Here is a 17,268-nt window from a genome sequence, read left to right on the forward strand (position 1 = left end):
AATGCTTACGTACATTTGCATGTGCATATAACTCACATGCCTATACAACACCTTGTTTAAGATAACCTACAAAAAAGTGATAATAAGTGAAACTGGTTGAGAAAGTTCATAATGTTTAGAAGATAATTGATAATTACGAGTGTAAAGAATTATCGAGGGCAATAACCTGTTGCATAATTGTTTAATTAAAGTTTGATGCAATCACAGTCGATGCGTGTTATCATAAATGTCCGTAACATCTTCTCGAGTATAAAAGATGGGTAATAATCAACGATTTTTCGCCAAGATCAATTGTATTTCTATTGTTTCTGTAATTATTACATATCATGTAATTATAATCGAAGAAAAGTTGGTAAAGAACTCAGAAAGCGCAATATTATTTATTATACAGTCCTTATTAAACTTTCTAACATTTCCTCGATTTCCGCGCGAATTAAACGCGAAAGTGACGACAATACATTCTCCTTGGGTATCGTAGTGGTGCCTCCACCGCAGCAGCGAATTCAAACCGTTAAGTAATGGAGGGAGATTTCAAAGTGGGGAGTTCACTTCGGTTGGACACTGTAGTCTCGTTTTACGAAGAGTATTCCGAGCATTCCACCACGATCTCGTGCAAACCGTGGCGTCCCATCTATCAAAAGGAAAGGAACAATTATTATTTTCTCTTCGAACGACAAGTGTTAAAGAAGATTTAATATAACACAGTAGTACCTTCATATTGTTAAAGATCGCTTAGAATGACAATACAATCTGATGTGATTTGTCAGTATTATTTATGGTGAAGAGTTTACCTCGTACCATAACGGGACCAATCAAGCTAGAAGGAACAAAAGACGATTTCAATGAATTTCAGGTAAGGAGATTATACAGGTATAACTGCAGGAATCCTCGAAACTGTCATGTACTTGCATTGTTGTCAGTCCAATGTTTATATATAGGGTTATATATCACAAATATATATACAAAGTGTTCTACTTTTTTCTCGCAAAACTTTATCAAGATTTCCATGGGTATAAATAAAAAAATAAATGTTATTCATAATAGAGTTTGTTTGAAACTTTATCGAAAAATTATATGGAAATGGGGAATGCGAAGAGAACAATATTTAAGCTTCAACGAACTTACAAAATCACTAAACTTTCTATACATGGGAAATTTTGAAAGAAGAAAATATATCATATAATTATTGTGTGAAACATGTCAAGTGCTTTAGTAAATGAATAATAATGAATAGCTTAATTAGTATTTATCGTAGATATTTAATAATTTCATTTTAAATATTTTTACTTGTTTTAGAATATAATCTATAATATATTTCATCGTATTCGAAGAAATCATGTTTAGAATATTCACCATTTTAAAGCAATTCCGTAGGATTATAGTGTTATAATCATAAAAAGGGTAAGCTAGAGGCCTCGAGACATGAGAGTGAAAGCGGGTTTCCTTTAATATACAGTATAGAGACAGGCGAAGAAATTGATTTCCTTTCTTTTGATATACGTGGGGAGTAACATTAATGCACCATGTAAAAGTGTATCTTTTTTATTACTCGAATCACTATTACTATAAAATAACGATTATTAACTTTTTCTACAAAAGTATATGATATTATTTACAATATAATAAAGTAATAATATACGATAAATATATTAATAAAGTAATCATATCTTTATTTGAATTAGTAGAATGACACGACAGCTATTATTGGTACGTCAGCTTTCACAATCACAAAGCGACCTTCGAAGAATTTTATGCACAGGTAAGAAAATAACGTAACAAATGATCGCTTTCTTACATTCATTTAAATATCATTATCATATCATCTTCATTGAAAGGCGTTCAGCGTAAAGCACAACATACAGACTTCATTTTCTAAATCATGTCACGCAATTTCTTTTGAAAAGATTAATAAGTGAAAGAATTTTTTTATGAAAGTTACTTGGTGTTGATGGTAGAATATTTTCACTTGAAATGTAGCTTGTAATTTTCTTTTCTAGCAGTACGAATGAAATCTCATGCCGGTCTGTTTGTGATCACTGATTTATGATTGCCTTGAAACGACTTCAGGATTGTGTAAATGTCACGCCCAAGGTCTCTTAATACTTACTTTCGAAATGGATTCAATATAATCAGTATTGAGATTGATTATTTATGTCTTGTTATAATAAAAAGATAAAATATCTTTTATTCCATATAATTTATCCAATAATGAATTTAGAATAAGATTCTTTCACAAAATTATTATTATGTTATAATATAATATAATATAATAATATTAATTAAAGCGTGAAGAACAATTTTAGCAACAATTCTTTAAATATTTCTATTATCTTCGTACAAAAACGTAGTTCGTTTAATTTTTTTGAAGACCTTCGAAATACATTGGCAGTGCGTTCGACCTTCATATCGAATTCAAAGTGCGTCCGTCTTCCAGACTTTTCATTGTCCAGTTCCATGCATTCGTACAGGTGCAGTGACCTCGACGACAAGGGAATGCACGGTCGATCACGATGCAACGATCGAAGTGAAGCCATACGAAGACATACCAGGACCAACGCCGGTACCAATTTTGGGAAATACTTGGCGATTATTTCCAATAATCGGCCAATACCAAATATCAGACGTGGCGAAATTGTCGCAGATATTCTACGATGAGTACGGCAAGATCGTTCGTTTGACTGGTTTAATAGGTCGACCGGATCTGTTGTTCGTTTACGACGCTGACGAGATCGAGAAGATTTATAGACAGGAAGGACCGACTCCATTTAGGCCGTCTATGCCGTGTCTGGTGCATTATAAGAGCGTCGTGAGGAAAGATTTTTTTGGAAATCTTCCTGGTGTCGTTGGAGTGTACGTAGACATGATATTATAGGATGTGATGATGATAAAGTAGAGCGGTCTCTCCATTATTAGTACTCAAGTAGTACTCTATATCACGAAATCTGTTTGAATAACAATGATGATTTGAAAAATAAGAAGTTCGTTAAAACTATGGTTACAACGGATGCATCTCTGATGCAACAAAAGACGTACATTGGTTCTTATGAGAGCAGTTATATTGTATGCATTTCTTATTTCAGGTGTTTCATTCGTCAATCGCATTTATTGTAATTATGATCTTCTCTCGTCCACCTGTAGTACTATTCGCTTAAATGGCCACAACTCAGATATTAACATTATGTGTCGTAAATGATAGATCGTAAAATAGATACTGTGACCATTAATTTGTTAACTGAGAAAGTCGTCACTTGGATTACCAATATTTTGTACATAATAATGTATACACCCAGGAATCTTTTATCTTTAATACCTACTGTTTATAGTACAGGGGAGAAACAATACACTAAAACTTGATTAAAATTGATGCGCAAACGATCAACTGTTAATTTCGTTATTAAAGAAGTTTCTGAATAATTAACAAGTTATATGTATTATTCAACGAACTCTGATACTAAAGGAGAAGTTTGCTTATGCATTGCGCGTTCTAAAAAGCGCATTAGCACTAGCACGATCACTGTTTGGACTATACCAACATTGCCCGCTTATAATTAAATTTTATATCAACCTTCTGCTAACCACGAGTGGTTTTCCTTGACCTTGAAACCATTCATAAAACACTACGCGTAGAAGGAATGACGTAACGCATCAATAACGAATGACATAATGGAACATTTACACTTCTTTGCAGACACGGTGAGCCATGGAGAGAATTTCGTACGAGAGTCCAGAAACCTGTTCTCCAACCGCAGACGGTGAGGAAATACATAACGCCTATTGAGATGGTTACGTCTGATTTCATACAGAGGTGAGTTTGCATTCTCGTAAACACTGCGAGACTCGTAACTTCTCGATTTTTAATTAATTTAATTGTTGAAGATTATCGAATTGTCGAATTTATAAGCAAAAGCTTTCGACATTCTGTTTAATCTGGATAGATAGAAGTAAATAAACAGATATATAAAGATAAAAAAAGAAGTAGAGATGTTTTATAAAAAAATTTAAGATACAACACGACTTATAGCATCGCACAAAGACGTGATTGATGATTATTTTCAGAATTCAGGAGATTAAAGGAGAAGATGACGAATTGCCAGCAGACTTTGATAACGAAATACACAAATGGGCTCTAGAATGTTGGTAGAAAAATTGTTCCTTATACGTCTATAATTGTAATCTTATGAAATTAAAAATTAATCGTTCTGTTTAATTGTACAGGTATAGGTCGCGTCGCCCTTGACGTGAGATTAGGGTGCTTATCAGGTAATCTGACACCGGATTCGGAGCCTCAAAAGATTATCGATGCGGCCAAATTTGCTTTGAGGAACGTAGCAGTGCTTGAATTGAAAGCTCCTTACTGGAGATACGTGCCCACCCCTCTGTGGTCACGATACGTACGAAACATGGATTACTTCATCGAGTAAGCGAAATTTTACTGTTATTTTCGCTAGAATGTAATAAGAATTATAACCGAATTTTAAATAAAATTTGTCCGTTCACCAGAATATGTATGAAATACATCGATGCAGCGATGGAGAGGCTGAAAACAAAAAAATCTGTTGACGAGTTTGACTTGTCTTTGGTGGAAAGAATTTTAGCCAAAGAAAGTGACCCTAAAATGGCTTATATTCTGGCCTTAGATTTGATTTTGGTTGGAATAGATACCGTGCGTAAAAACGAGTACTTTTTTGTTATATTACGGAATATTTAATATACAAAGTATTAAATATTAGTGTTGTATTATAGATTTCAATGGCTGTTTGTTCAATATTGTATCAACTGGCAACTAGACCGGAGGAACAGGAAAAAATTTATCAGGAGCTTATAGAAATTCTTCCTGATCCATCTGTACCTCTTACTACGAGTCATCTCGATAAAGCTATTTATATGAAAGCCTTTATTCGTGAAGTTTTCCGGTATAATTAATCGCTTCGCGAGCATCTAAATTGCATGGATAAATGTAACACTAGAAGAATACTTTATAATTTCTCGTTAAAAAAATATCGTATTTGTTTTAGAGTATATTCTACAGTGATTGGAAACGGTAGAACATTACAAAATGACACCACAATTTGCGGCTATAGAGTACCAAAGGGGGTCAGTACAGGTTTACAGTACATATACAGATATATAGCGCAAATTTTATAATAGCGATACATCTACCGTGCACTTTATTGTAACATATTAGAGTCATAACTATCTTATTGTAGGTGCAAGTCGTGTTCCCAACTGTGGTAACGGGAAATATGAAACAATATGTAAAAGATGCAAAAACGTTTAAGCCAAAGCGGTGGTTAAAAGAATCTTCTAACGAAACTTTGCACCCTTTTGCATCGTTACCTTATGGTCATGGCGCACGTATGTGTCTAGGTAGAAGATTTGCCGATTTAGAAATACAAGTTCTGCTTGCCAAAGTACGTAAAAAAAATGTTTTCCACTTTTATAAAAATGTTGCTGTCGTATAATATATATGTCGGATTAAGGTTGAAATTTTGGGGGCGTTCGATGAACCTTTACTTACTTTACCATCGCGAATGTAGCTAATGTTTATTACCCGAATCGTGTAATACACGATAACTCAACCAGCAATTCATCCTGCCCTTATATATTCCTGTCTCACTTCTCGGGTCAATCTTTGTTTTTTTAAGGAGAGCCATATAATCATTCCATACCTCTGTCAGGTACACGTCCCTCCCGTGACCGTGGCTACGTCCAGTGACCCGCTATGTCACTTCGAGCCCGAACCCATCGTCATAAAGACAGATTGGAACACTTAAAACTATTTCTTATTTTTATTACTTAAGTGTAAATATAGTAAAAGTCTGGACCAAGGTATTGGGCTTTTTCCCAACATTCCAGACGGGAAGTCCCGATGTCCCTTCATCTCCGACATATATATAAGTTTAGCTATTATCATAATACATTTGAGGTATTAAATGTATAAATACTATATTGCTTTTATTCGCTTACAGCTGATAAGATCTTACAAATTGGAATACCATCATAAACCACTTAAATACAAGGTTACATTTATGTACGCTCCCGACGGTGAACTCAAATTCAAAGTACTTCAAAGATAGTGATCATCTAAAACAGTATCCTTTTGATTTTATAGCAATAAAGGCAATAAGAAATAAAGGAAAAACATATCGTTTTTACATACATTTAAAAATTACTATCTGTCAATAAATTTTAAATTTAAGGATCCTTTAGGCGTGTACATAGGATTGATGTAATACTCTAATTTCTCGTGATGATACTCTATCTTGTAACGTTGCAAAATCTGAAACAAAAAATTACTATATATTAACGCAATAAATTATTATTTTTGCTTCTAATGCAAAAAAATTTGTGCCTTCTTATTTATATACATATAATAAAGTATAAACATCACAATACTTTCCTAAAAAATCAAAAAAATTTATCAAAATAACAAAGAGTAATTTAACATTTCTCCAGTTACCCTCTATCTAATTGCTTGGAGGGAAAATTGCAAGCTCGTACAATAAAATACAAGAAAATCCCCAATTCAAAAGACCATATTTGTTACGACATTTAACGCAAGCAATTTTGTTGTCGGATCGTCAAGTGAAAGATAATAAAACTTATAGGGGCCTTAAAATTAATGGAATAATTTATTATAGATCGAATCCAGGTGAACACACATTATAATATCATTTCAGTTCTATATTTATAATATTTCTTTAACCAACCACGAAGGAGATTACAAGTCTGAAATGATGTGTGAAATTTTTACTATTTAATATCTACAGAGGAAGTTGCCTGTCTGTATAAACGATAATTGATGATGCAAAATGTAATAACTGCTTTTAAGTATTTTTTGTGTTAAGAATTACATACTACATACTTGGCTATTCCTGAGAAAATTATAAATGTTAAATTAATATAGGAACAAAGCAACAAAAGAATCAACGAAAAGAAGCTTATGAGCATGTTTCGTACATCCTGGTAACGGTACAAATTACTGTGAGATTTGTGTGGCAAAATAATGACAGTCTAAAAAGACACATTGTATCTTCACACTGAAACGAAGATTCAGCTGCTGAGGTGAATGTTCATTGTCTATGGGAATTCACTGTGATAATTGACAAACTAAGTTATCCGGAGGCCATAGTCAAAGCTAAGCATCCAATCTATGGTAACAAAACTACAAGATTAAGAGGCACCTATTTTCTATCTTCTGTTGTTTCCTTTTTTATAATTCAGGAGCTCTATTATTTATATTTTATTTATATTCTTAACCATAACAAAAAACTTGTGCTTTTAAATATATAACAAAATAATTAAGTATTAATTATTACCTTACTAATAACAACGAGCATCTCAAGTTCGGCGAAACGTCGACCGAGACACATTCTCCTTCCATAACCGAAAGGAAGCGATGCGAATTTGTGGTACACACCGTCACTTTGCAACCATCTCTCTGGAAGGAATTCCTCGCTGCGTGGAAAGTACTTCTCAAGATTACTTATTACGTAATGTTGGAAAACTACTTGTACCTGTGTTAACCAATTTTTATTTATATTATAATTGTAACAGGCAATGTCCATTCAGCAATTTATTATGAAAATTACGAAACTTTTACTAGTAATTATGCTAAAATTAATACAATAAAATTAAATTGAGGAAGAATTCTTTCTTACGCCTTTTGGTACACGATATCCCTTGATTATTGTGTCCTTAGTCATACATCGTCCATTACCAATAACCACTGGATACATCCTAGTGAAAATAATTATTCTTTCATTAAAAACTATCATAATATAGTATTTCTTTATATAGTATTTTTATTAACATATTACAACCAATTTAAATACTTCGGTGTGAAAGTTGTTATTTTTGGTCTAAAAGTAACTTGACTTGAGTTCTCAAGAAGGCTAAGAATTACTGTTAGGATTAAGACCCTAAAGGATTAACGGTTGTCACGCAAACCTAAGAGTTTCCTTAATGCACGCCTTTAAGTATTTCAATTTATCCAAATGCGTCCCTTCAAGCTGCATATCTTTATCTGGTAGCACGTTACAGACTTCCTCATAAGCGAGATTTTGCTTGTCAGTGTGCAAAGCTAATTGATACAAAGTTGATGCTACCGCACTGGAAGTCTAAAAATAAAATTTAAGGATTTAGAAATTTAATATTGCGCACTTATGTTAATAAAATACATAAATAGTATTTGTGTTTGACAACCTTGATATTTAAAAGTAGTAAATTCCAATTTTTATTGAGCTACTCACTGTATCAATGCCAACTAAAAATAAATCAAGAGAAAGGATAGTAGCCAATTTAGTATCATTTTCAAGAGCCAATATTCTTTGCAGAAGAGACTGTTCCTTATCAGATTTCTCTACTTCTTTTATCCTTGAAAGAGCAGCCGCCGTGTATTTAGACGTTATACTGGACATAAGGATACTTTTCATTTATATTTTGCATATTTTTTTATTTAGTTGTTTTGTAATTATATTTTATTGAAATTCACTTTACTATGGTGTCGAGAGCGTTCACATATTGCAGCCACGTAGGTGTATTGAATAATTTCCAGAATGGAATTTTTAATTCTAAGACTCCGACATTCTTAAAGAATATTGTAACTGCGTCAATTAATTGCTGAGTTTTGGCATTAGCATCATCATCCAAACAACCCAATCGAACGTCCAATGCAACACGGGCAATAGCTATAAAAAAGGTGCTAAAAGCATTCTCGATAACGTGAAAGTTTATTTAAATAAAGAGTAAACTTAAATGTTTAAAATCATCAGCATAATCCATTTATTACTCACATTCTAGTGACCATTTATGTATTTCATTTAGAAAATCATCAGGCACCTCGTCATCTTCATCCCGTATTCTTCTAATTCTAAAAGTAAAAATTCTAAAATTACTCCAGAAAATTCGTATGGTTCTTTGTACATTTACTATTAAAATATTTTCTAAATTATCATTACAATAGGGTTGTATTTTCTAATAATTATCATAATAGAGTATTTTAACATATTATTGCGTAGGATCAGACAAGCTAATTATGCAATATAGATACGACCTATACAATCTGTCTTAAGATAGAAGATACAGCCGGATAAACAATGACGAATTTTCTAGAGTATCTGATACATTGTATCTGAACGAGAACAGGGACAGCAAGAAAAAGTGAAAGGTAAGGTGCACGTGTGCTATCAAGATGATTGTTTGCCAGCGAACCTGCGAAGAAATGCTAGACTCGCTTCCTCGATAGCGCTAATGTACATTCTTGCTGTTCGTGGTTGTAACATTACTTGTTGCACCTTGCTCCGGAAATTGTACCAGCTCTCACCATGTCTGCAACAATCGCTTTCATTACTATTTTTGTTGCTGTCAACTTTCTTCAATTTTCTTTTCTTCAATTTACGAAATTTGAATGAGAAGAAAATAAATGAAAAAAATTAGATAATGAACACTTTTGTAATGTATACATGTAACTGTTTTTTAAACTATTGTAAAAATTATTTATAACTTAACAAAATATTGGATATTATTAAATAAATTGTAAAAAGATATAATTTAAATCTTTGCGTTGTTTAATGACATTTTTTTTCTTGTGTATTTTACACCGTGTACTTAACATGATAAATCATGTGCATAGTTGATTATTTACTAGACACACTCATGAATATTTGCAATAAATATGAAAGAGATTGCAAAGCTCATTACATCATTCTGAATTAATTCATCCGTCGATGATCTGTAATAATCAATATTGTCGTGTTTACTAATCATCAAATATAGTTCAATGAAACCGAAGTGAAAAGAGAATCTACAGTAACGCAGTCTTCAAGGTTCTGCTCTATTTCTCGTAAGTCGACATTGAGAAATTTAATAGATATTTGGAATGACTTCGATAAAGTCATTAATAAACAAGAAAGTCAATCTGTCTAGTATATTGAAAAATGTGTACATGATTAAGATAAATTGGGACCATGACATTTAGTCTACTCTACATATTCAAAAGATCGTGCATACATAATGAATAAAACGAATGTTAAAAATTTGGAAACTGGAAGTAACAGGTATGTGAAATATAAAAATAGTATAAACAGATAAAAAGTTCCCTATTTTTCATACAACACGCATATATTACGAAAAAATTTAATACATCAATCTATGAATAACTAAGTGACTTTCGCGATCTGAAATTCAAATATGAAATTCTTGTATCTAATACGTTTCTAATTTACGATCCCGCTACATTTCTTCCACTAAATATGTAATTTGTTAATCCAATATAATTTTAGGTCTGGCCGAAAGTGAAATGTTACACAAGAATATCCGGCTGAGTGAGATAATTACAAATTAAGACATTACCATGTGTACGTGCGTGTGTTGTCACGCGAATATTAGGAAAAGAGGTTACATTAAATGCAATTGCAAAATACGTTGTCATGCGGGAAATGATAACATAACATGCATCAATATCCGATTGCACAAAATTTACTTTGTAATAAGTAATATGTCTTGTACAGTATGCGTAACACTTAAAGCCACCACTTGTTTGCTCTTGTCCTAATTTTCGTCCGGTTTCCGTTTCTATTTATGTTGTGACTTTTTCACACGAATATCTGTAATGTACACAAGTTAGATGGATGAATGCTTATTGCATTGTATTTTCATAACATTTATTCAAGATGGATGAATCTTGTCATTAAAGTAATTGACACATAAATAGTAAAGAGTGATGGAAGCTCACGAAGTTGAAGCGTGTACAGAAACAAAAGCATAGTGATATCTAGTTAGCACGTTCCCAAAAGCGCAAATACAATATGCGTAGCAAATATTTGCTATCACAGTGGTTTGCTAACCAAAAGAGTAAACGACACCATTAGAAGATCTGTAATTTCAATATTTGACCATTATGGTACTTAATGAGGTTTGCATACATGATGAAGTTGTGCGGACTCATAGATGAGTGTAAATATAGCGCACATTTACTCAACTTCTAGTATTGAATTATTCCATTATATTTTATAATATTATGCCGTTTTCATGTAGTAGAGATACTATTTATGATATTTCAAAAGTACTATTAAGTAAAAGTCCCATTGAAAAATTTCGACGAAACTCGTCATTTTGAAGTCTTTATTTGTAAAAAAAATTATATAAATATTTTGACTAAATGAAGTATCAAAGAAATTCTTAAGATTGTTTTGTATTACATTTTCCATTAGATCACAGAGCGTTGTTATAAATGGTCCTATAACAATATGTATCTAAAATACAACCGTTCCGATAGACGCTTCGTATTTAACAATAATTAATAATTAATTAAACAAATAATAATTTTCTCGAAAATTAGTAAATACATATACAAAAAAATGATACAGTGCTTACACAGCGATTACGCCGGCATTATTTTTGAAGAACTCCTTTCTAAGCACGTGTTTGTAATAATTTAACGACGGCATCGAAGGTCTATATGGCATCCTCTCTTCTTGCCGAAAGATACGCTCAATTTCGTTTGCATCGTAGATGAAAACCATATCCGGTCTACCTAACAGACCTTCTATTTTCACAATATCTCCATACTCTTTATATAATTTCTTCGACACTTGATCTACCGCCTGGATCTCGAAGTTGCCTGAAATGAACGCATCTTGTATGTTTAGAATATACAGAAATCGTCTTAGCACTAGTTTAAATAAGTTTGTAATGCTATAGTTATACAACACGGCCGAAATTGTATCTCGGTGTTCTCCCATCATATTTTCTGAATATTATTTAATCTATTTATGGCAAATCAGTGTATACCTATATATGGTATAAATCGCCACGTGTTACCCAAGAAGGGAATTGGTTTGGGACCAGGAATTTCGGTATAAGGACGAGACTGCGACCACTCTTGCTCCTCGATTTCTGTTGTCAAAGTTTCTATAGTTCTAATAATAGAACTTGATGGTTCAATGGTATATTTTACAAATTTGATAAACTTGCGATTCAAGATACTCATTTTTAATCTGCAACGTAGAAAAATTATAGTAGAATTTTTACATTAAAATTTTGCGGACTGCTGTTAGTTTCTTTATATGATAAATTAATAAATAATGAAACGCAAAAACTATGCTTGCTTTCTTTTCCATAACACAGGAATTGCATTGTGAAAACCACAGTAGCCCTTCCAAGTGAAACCATGCGGCGTAATTGTTTTGTGCTATTTACCAGAATCGTTCGCAGAAGTGGTTTCACGAAATACAACGTGTCTCGTAATTTATGAAATATATCAAACAAGAATGAATTTTTTAAGAGGCATTATGATAAAAAGATGAAAGATTTCGAAGGACTTGTAAAATATATATTTTTTACTATCAGTCGGCTAATTGTAACGGAGTGTCCCTATCGAGATAACTCTGGCGATTTCAGTCAATTCAAATCTATCAACATGAAAAATCAAAGCAAAATGTTCTAACCAGAGTTACTGCATGCGATTACAGGCCGGTAAATTGTAGCGCCATGAATCCTTTTTAATATTTTTTCTAAAAGTACATCGTTGTAAATTTATAAAATTTCTATAAAAAACAATAAATTAAATTTTGAGCACTTTGATCGTTCTAATATTAATCTTGATTGTACATGTATATTGGAATTTCCTTCCTTGTATACAGTAATGCTGAATAGAGATTCCAAATGTTAAATTCAAAAATTTCTTGAAAGTAACAGCTCATATTGAATAATTTCTTTATCCTATATTTTAAATAAAATTTCATTGATGCCTACCAGAATAAAGATATAATTCTTCACAACGTATAAAATTGAATTTTTATTTCACACACATTTACTATGTCAATTTCTATTTACGCTATCCACAATTTGAAATTGCACGATTTTATTTGAAATGAATCATATTATCACCATCACTGATTTCAGTAAATCAGAAGCTGCGTTTGAATAAAATATCGCACATTTCAATCAACATTAAACTTTTTTTAAACGGCGACACATAAGTTTAATTGTCACTTGTTATTATTCAACATTTTACTTTATATAGACACGTACCACGCTTAATGAACTACTTTTGAATGGGAACACTTTCGATCGAGACGAGTGCGTAACCAGCCCTTTTATTCCTCAAGAGATCCGGCCAAGTATCAAACATTTCTCAAGGACTTTAGTCATCTCCAAATTTTCTCAAGATGTAGTTAAGATTGAAATAAGAGCAATGCATTTTATTTTAATCAAAATCATATTTACATATTTCACATAATATGTATACATAATAATTTTACGTTATATTATACATTTTTTATATAATATGAACTATATAATTTTAGAATGGACTTTAATATTCCTTCCAACTACTAGAAGATGTAATCTTTGAACTGGGTCCTTTCTATTTTATAGAACAATGCTATTGGTTGAAAACGATTTGGGCATCACTTATTGGGAGAATTCTAATGTATCACGTGAATGGCGGGAATTCTAAATGTTTTACTATTTTGTACAACCTCACATGGATTAAATTAAAATGCTATAATATTTATTTTGTAAGTTTTAAAATAAAAAGATGTATAAAGGTAGTTTTACAATTAAAACCCTACAACGTTTTGCCGTTTTATTTTTCTTTATAATGTGTATACAGAAATTAGCTTTTCGGTACAATTTCTTATCATAAAATTCCTATTGTAACAATTAAATTCTATGATTCGTACCATTTAGATTTTGTCAATTCTATTGATTTTAATTTGTCTCTGTATTTATTTACAAGTTTCTCCAAATTCACATCATCGTGGTATACTTTCGTTCTTTGTTTTGGCTGTAAAGAAAAAGTCTCCATTAAAGAATATAAATAATTGTTATGCAATCTTCAGTTTTATAGATTTAAAAATGCTTACTTTAACTTCATTTCTATCGGCAATTTTCTGCTTCCTTTTTATTTCTAATTTTTTAGAAGACTTTTTGATCTTTTTCTCTTTTTTTACTGCTTGACTATGCACCATTGCTTGAATTTTTAAATTGTGTTTTGACCGTAATTTATTTTCACCAGGTTTTCCAACCATTCCAGCATACGGTTTTATATTAAACTTGTCCTCATTTTCAGTTTTTAGTCGTTTCGCTGCAACTTCTTGGTTTGTATCTTCTCCTTTCGTTTTAACTTTGTTTCCTGAGCAAAGAGGATTATTTTCGCGACTTTTTTGAAGTCTCTTTTGTTTAGCATTCACCATTACTCGGTTTTCTATTGAAAAGGATACAATTGGTCTCTAAATAAATAAAAATATGAGATATGTAACAGTGTAATTTAAAAGAAAATTATATTTATATTATTGATGTTATTTATATATTATGTACCCTTTTAGGAGTGAATATATTTGGATTATTATTCACACTTCTCAAAGTCTCAAGTGCATCTTCGTGTTTCGTAAACGAAACGAATCCATATTCTTTCGATTTCCACACTCCCTTCAGATCCACATTTTTTGGATCTCGCATAATACGTGCCTTTATAAAATTAACTTAAAAATTAATTTTCTAACATAAGTTTATTCAACATTAAATATTTAATTTGGAATTATGTAATCTAATAAATACCTCTCTTATAACCGCTGTAGGAGGACTATGACGTTCAAGGATTTTTCTGAATTTATCGTCATTTAACGTAGCTGGTAAATTATGAACGACAAGTCGTACTCTGGACACGAACATATTTAAATTTCGCAATATCTGTGATTTCCACCGTTCTATTTGCAACCGTTTTGACATATCTGCCGCTGAAACTCCAACTGCAGCTGAACTTCCAGCTAATATAACTAAAAAATTAAAATTTACTTATCAGTTAATCTCTAATATTATATAAAATTATTACTAAAAGAAATTTCTCCTCTTCTTTTTTTATTTTATACAATATATACCTCCTTCCTTTACAAGATATAAATTCCTAGAATCCTTTTGTTTGTATTGTTTTGAATTTGCCTTATTTTCGATTTCATTTCTATCCAATGCTCTGTGTGCTTCAAGTATTTGATCTTCCATTTGCAGTTCATTCCCTGCTGATAAACACTTTTCGGCATCTTCAACATTCTACAATCAAATCTTTTTGATAATGTAAGTTCTGTTATGAAAAGGATAGAATATATTTCATAAAAATTTACCTTAAATTTAACAAATGCTGTACCTCTTGAAAATTCAGTTAATGGATCTATGCACACGAGAGCATAATAAACAGGTCCATATCGTTCCATGTATTTCTTCAACTCATCATTTTTTACCGAATATGGTACGTTTTTTAGAAATATGGTTTTTCCTTCAGAAACATCATGAGATTTGAAACGTGGTTTTGTTTCTTTTACATCTATCTTTCCTTGTTCTTCGTCTTCATTTTTTTTATTATTTCCAGATATTTCACTTTCATTGTCTGTTTCTACTTCATCTAAACAATTGTTATCAAATTCAACATTTTCTGTGACAATATCGAGTTTTTCATCTTCACTGCAATTACATTTTGTTTAGTTACATCCTAGTTGCATGCTTTTAAAACAGTATTTAAAATACAAAATTACATATCCTTTCTTTAAAATTATAAATTTACTCACCCCTCTAGCTCCCCGTTTAAACTTAATTGTTTTGTATTATCTGTATCTTCTATGTCACTTTCATCTTCCACCTTTACTCTAACTTCATCTTCCTGTTTATTTTCAGAATTATTTTGTGTAAATTTATTTTTAGATACTGCCCAATCAACTATAATGGGTCTATTTAAAAGTGGTTGTAAGTTTGTATAATGTATAGCTTTAGCTGCACTTTGTACATGTTCAAATTGTAAAAATGCACATCCTATATTTTTGCCATCACTTCTCTTCAAAATTCTGATTTCTTCTACTGCCCCATATGGAGAAAAATGTTTTTTCAAGTCTTCTTCAGTTGCCTACAATTATGATGAAAAATACAAATCTTTTAAAAGAAAAATAATGTAAATTTTTACCATTATCTTACCTGAAATGATAAATTTCTTATTATAATTCTTGCTCTCTTTTTTCTATTTTTGTCCTTGAGCAATCTTCTCCTTTCCCTTTTTATTTGTAATAATGTTTCCTGTTTAGATGGATCTTCTTCTTCGTCTTCATCCTGTTTCATTTGTTTATTTTCATGTTTTTTATCTTGATTTCTCTCTGTACTCTCACTTGTACCATGTTCATTATCCAAATTTTTTGCTTTTTCTGAATCTTTTTTCAATTTTTCACAGTATTTTGATCTTGAAACAGCCCAACTACTATTTATTATTCTACCTAAAAATATGTTTTTAACACATTATTGTCAACAAATTATTACTTAAATTATCAATACTGGTAATTTTTATTTCTTAATAGAATACCAAGAAATTCCTTTTTATTTGTACTAAATATTGCTTTTGAGGCATCTTTTAGCTGTTTAAATTGAATAAAACAACATCCAACTGGGGAACCATCTGTCCGTTTTGGAAAATTTATTTCTAATATTTCTCCGAATGGTTCATACAATTTTTTCACATCTTCTGGAGTTGTCTAATGACATAAATAAATATGAATTTGCTAATATAGAAATATATTTCTTATTCAATATTGAAAAGTGCACTAACCTTAAATGGTATATTGCGTACAATAATCCTAGGTTTCTTATTTTCATCTGTATTGTCATCTATCTCTTGTGTCGATTTCTTTGATTTCTGTGATTTTATCTTCTTCCTACATATCCAAGAAAGTTTCTTTTTCTCAGTTCTATTGCCTATTTTATTTAGAATAGGGATTAATTAAATATCTGTTTAATAATAATTCTATCAATAATTTAACATATACATCACATACTAGTATTCCGCATTTTGAATGTCTATTTCCAAATTAGTAAAATTTTTATATTAAAATGCCCAATATATAAAATTCTTTAAAACATAAAATGTTCCCCGTAATAATGTAATACTTTTTTTTCTTATTTACTTATTAGGTTATATGCAACACATGTGCAGATAGAGCTTTCATATTTGAAAGCTTGAACTGGCTCCAAATAAATTAAATACTAGGGTTTCCTATGTTTCCCCTAGATATTGATCACATGAATTTCCCTATCTTCCTTGATCAGATTCATTGAACAAACTACATAAAATATTTATTTAAAATTTACAAAAATAGCTTTTTAAGTTAGTATTAAGTAATCAATCGTGTTTATTTATTCAACTAATATATTAAACGATATAAAATCAACTTCAAACTTCAATAAAATATTCAAAAGAAACCGTGAAGTTGTCAACTTTCTCACAATAAA

General features: G+C 31.2%; 3 protein-coding genes across 3 annotated transcripts; 1 reads left to right on the forward strand and 2 right to left on the reverse strand.

Moving 5' to 3' along the window:
* Positions 1 to 432: 432 nt before the first annotated feature.
* Positions 433 to 6,109, forward strand: LOC117239699 (probable cytochrome P450 301a1, mitochondrial). Its single transcript, XM_033505521.1, has 11 exons — positions 433 to 853; positions 1,686 to 1,759; positions 2,469 to 2,850; positions 3,689 to 3,805; positions 4,057 to 4,133; positions 4,216 to 4,417; positions 4,501 to 4,663; positions 4,744 to 4,913; positions 5,016 to 5,094; positions 5,208 to 5,411; positions 5,970 to 6,109. Exons 1-11 carry the CDS (start codon positions 843 to 845, stop codon positions 6,075 to 6,077), a joined length of 1,587 nt encoding a protein of 528 aa, XP_033361412.1. The 5' UTR covers positions 433 to 842; the 3' UTR covers positions 6,078 to 6,109.
* Positions 6,110 to 6,143: 34 nt separating this feature from the next.
* Positions 6,144 to 11,994, reverse strand: LOC117239772 (probable cytochrome P450 301a1, mitochondrial). The gene is made up of 10 exons (XM_033505620.1): positions 11,794 to 11,994; positions 11,377 to 11,623; positions 9,214 to 9,330; positions 8,796 to 8,872; positions 8,495 to 8,690; positions 8,253 to 8,412; positions 7,951 to 8,120; positions 7,662 to 7,740; positions 7,320 to 7,517; positions 6,144 to 6,280 (listed from the first exon to the last, which is right to left on the reverse strand). Exons 1-10 carry the CDS (start codon positions 11,990 to 11,992, stop codon positions 6,173 to 6,175), a joined length of 1,551 nt encoding a protein of 516 aa, XP_033361511.1. The 5' UTR covers positions 11,993 to 11,994; the 3' UTR covers positions 6,144 to 6,172.
* Positions 11,995 to 13,554: 1,560 nt separating this feature from the next.
* LOC117236643 (RNA-binding protein 28-like) lies at positions 13,555 to 17,008 on the reverse strand. The gene is made up of 11 exons (XM_033499810.1): positions 16,815 to 17,008; positions 16,589 to 16,734; positions 16,346 to 16,514; positions 15,967 to 16,259; positions 15,567 to 15,898; positions 15,126 to 15,462; positions 14,886 to 15,054; positions 14,566 to 14,783; positions 14,326 to 14,475; positions 13,872 to 14,237; positions 13,555 to 13,792 (listed from the first exon to the last, which is right to left on the reverse strand). Exons 1-11 carry the CDS (start codon positions 16,825 to 16,827, stop codon positions 13,676 to 13,678), a joined length of 2,310 nt encoding a protein of 769 aa, XP_033355701.1. The 5' UTR covers positions 16,828 to 17,008; the 3' UTR covers positions 13,555 to 13,675.
* Positions 17,009 to 17,268: the final 260 nt, after the last annotated feature.

The sequence above is a fragment of the Bombus vosnesenskii genome, unplaced genomic scaffold (genome assembly GCF_011952255.1).
Source record: "Bombus vosnesenskii isolate JDL3184/JDL3185 unplaced genomic scaffold, Bvos_JDL3184-5_v1.1 scf7180000013262, whole genome shotgun sequence".
NCBI lineage: Eukaryota > Metazoa > Arthropoda > Insecta > Hymenoptera > Apidae > Bombus > Bombus vosnesenskii.

Coding starts and splice junctions, on each gene's coding strand:
- LOC117239699 (XM_033505521.1), top strand. Junction 2,851..3,688: donor CTTCCTGGTGTCGTTGGAGT/GTACGTAGACAT, acceptor ACTTCTTTGCAG/ACACGGTGAGCCATGGAGAG. Junction 4,134..4,215: donor ACACAAATGGGCTCTAGAAT/GTTGGTAGAAAA, acceptor TTAATTGTACAG/GTATAGGTCGCGTCGCCCTT.
- LOC117239772 (XM_033505620.1), bottom strand. CDS start 11,992: ATGAGTATCTTGAATCGCAAGTTTATCAAATTTGTAAAATATACCATT. Junction 8,413..8,494: donor GCTCTCGACACCATAGTAAA/GTGAATTTCAAT, acceptor CCTTATGTCCAG/TATAACGTCTAAATACACGG. Junction 7,741..7,950: donor TGCATTAAGGAAACTCTTAG/GTTTGCGTGACA, acceptor TATTTTCACTAG/GATGTATCCAGTGGTTATTG.
- LOC117236643 (XM_033499810.1), bottom strand. Junction 16,260..16,345: donor AAATAAAAAGGAATTTCTTG/GTATTCTATTAA, acceptor ACATATTTTTAG/GTAGAATAATAAATAGTAGT. Junction 14,784..14,885: donor ATATCTTGTAAAGGAAGGAG/GTATATATTGTA, acceptor TTAATTTTTTAG/TTATATTAGCTGGAAGTTCA.